General features: G+C 42.1%; 1 protein-coding gene across 1 annotated transcript in view; it reads right to left on the bottom strand.

Annotated features, from left to right (window-relative positions):
- Positions 1–1,584: 1,584 nt before the first annotated feature.
- Positions 1,585–2,500, bottom strand: part of LOC138013943 (uncharacterized) — a 3,235-nt gene continuing 2,319 nt past the window's right edge. Inside the window, exons 3-4 of the mRNA XM_068860975.1 lie at positions 2,309–2,430; positions 1,585–2,130 (exon numbers count right to left, since the gene is read on the bottom strand). Coding sequence (XP_068717076.1) covers positions 1,585–2,130; positions 2,309–2,430 — 668 coding nt within the window. The remainder of the gene's footprint in view (positions 2,131–2,308; positions 2,431–2,500) is intronic.

Here is a 2,500-nt window from a genome sequence, read left to right as displayed (position 1 = left end):
GATAAGACAGGCAAACACAAAGAGAACAACAACGGGAAAAAATGCTAAAAGACGATGTCACTTCACATGAAATGTACTGGAATGAAGAGAAGTATAAATAAAATGATTAATATGACAAAATGAGAGACTTTTTAGGGAACTCTTAAATTTGTAAAAGCGTAGATTTTTTAAAAGACTCCTCAACACACCTTATTCAAAATGGCCGCTGATTTATGCTCATACAAATTGGCCCTTGTTGCCTCGTTCAAGACAAAATATTCTTTTGATTTTTGAGCTTAAAATACCAAAAAAAAAGAATATTAAAATGGTAGCCATTTTGGAATAAGGTGTATATTATCCCAAAGAACAGGCCCATCTTCTCAAAAGAAGCGGATTCATTTGCTGTTTCACGGGGAGCAGTGGTGAGAGCACTCGCCTCCCATCAGTGTGGCTTGGGTTCGAGTCCCAAATTCGGCGTCATATGTAGGTTCTTCTTCTTCTTCTTCTTCAGGAACCTTCTCAGTATGTGCGCCGTTCCTAGAGGGATGATTTTTTGCAGCTCATTCCTTGATTTTAGTGGCTCCTGGGCGCTTTCCTGAATTCTGGTCCATTCCTTTTTTATAAGTCCCAGCGCACCAACAATAACCAGCACAGTCTCTGTCTTCGTTCCCCACATTCTCGTGGCTTAAACCTCAAGGTCTTTGTATTTCGAGAGCTTTGTTATTATTATTATTATTATTATTATTATTATTATTATTATTATTATTATTATTATTATTATTATTATTATTATTATCTGGACATTCCAAAGACGGGCCCCAGAGTTGGTTGGTTTTTTTTCTTCTGAAACATGGCATTATGGCATTATGCATTATGCAGTATAAACGTTCGTATGCTAGCTTAGCACATAGCTCAATAGGGCGCAATTGCGTAACGTAAAGGCTGTAAAAATAACCTGAATATATCTAAAAAGTTCGTATCTACATATATCGATCTATATATAAGCGAATTAAAAGGTTAACTTCGATTCTTAAAAAGGTAGAAATGTGAAATGAATCTCTTCAGACCTATTAAAACAATAATATTAAAGCATCTAAGACGATCCTAAATAATTGTTCTGTTGTCTCTGACCGGAGTTAGTATCTGCTTACGTTAACACTTTGAAAGATCTCGCAATGTGCAGACTTTCAGACAAAACGACCTTCTGCATTTTCAACAATACTTCTTTGCCCCTTTTAACTCCTACAAGACTTCGGATGGTGCTCACCAGTTCCTCACTGTATCCTCCTAACACATCCATTACGATGTTAAACTGTTTCACTTGATATCCAGGAAACTGCCTCTTCAATTCCAGTCGCAATGGGGCATACTTTTCCGTCTTCTCGCAGCTCTTGATCTCCCTGTTATTCATCCAAGGACAGCTCATCTCCAGCAAGATGACAGATTTTGCTGTGCTATCCACTATTTGGGCATCAATTCTGTTAGCTCTCACCGTCACATGATCTGCATAAACAGGGACATCCCAGAAGGCTTGCGCTCGGTCATTTTGATAGACAGGTTTAGGCTCGCTCAGTGAATACCATGGCGGTACACTGTCCATTAGGTCTAGGCTGTACAACATCTCAAAAAAATTACTTTCAACACCGCATTATGCCGTTGCAGATATTTGGACTGCGCAAGCGCAGAGCAACCAGCTAATACGTGGGCCACCGTCTCAGCTGCCTTGCCACATAAACGGCACGTAATCTGGTCTGACCCCGTTCTTGTCTTCTTACTCTGGTACACTCGGGTGGGAAGTAACTGTTCGTACAGCTCAAACACGCCAGCGATAACATATGTCGGGCATGTCCTCCATTGCCACAGCCAACTAAAGCTATGGGATTGTCGGACATCCCCTGTACCAGAGCCTTCTTGTTCTTCCTCCCATCGAGAAGCTATCAACTTTCCCTGCCAAGCTTGGCCTGATACCTGATCTTTCAATTTCTTCTGCTGTGCGCTTCTTAGCTTTTGCTTGATGTTTGACTCTTTCACTACTTCACCTTCCTCCGTGCAGCACATTGGGGTAGGGTATGTAAGAGATAGCTCTAATCCAAGATCTCTCTCTTGTCGCCTTCTTGATGAGTGAGCTATGGCCTTGCACACCTGAACGTTCTTCGAACATCCGAACAAGCTCCATTGTCGGATCAGTGTTCTTGAGCAGTTTAAGTGCGCCTTTGATCTTGATGGCCTTATACTCCTCCTCCACCGATCTCAGGCCTCGCCCGCCCTGATCCCGCGATAGATAGCACAATGCGGTTGAACCCAAAGGATGTTTACCACCATTGCTTACCACGATCTTGCGTGCTTCTCGATCGATTTGTTGAAGGTCAGTGACTGGCAGGTGCTGGGTCCACATTAAATAACTCAGAACAGGCAGGGCATACTGGTTTGAAGCTACCACTCGATGGTAATCTGAAAGAGGGCTGGACCATATAACAGAGAGTCTGTTTAAATACTCCTCTGAGGCAACCTTAAAGGCTAA

The sequence above is a fragment of the Montipora capricornis genome, chromosome 8, assembly GCF_036669925.1.
Source record: "Montipora capricornis isolate CH-2021 chromosome 8, ASM3666992v2, whole genome shotgun sequence".
In the NCBI taxonomy this organism is placed as follows: Eukaryota; Metazoa; Cnidaria; class Anthozoa; order Scleractinia; family Acroporidae; genus Montipora; species Montipora capricornis.
The sequence above is the reverse complement of the archived record's forward strand: the minus strand, read 5'-3'. Positions and strand labels throughout refer to the sequence as shown.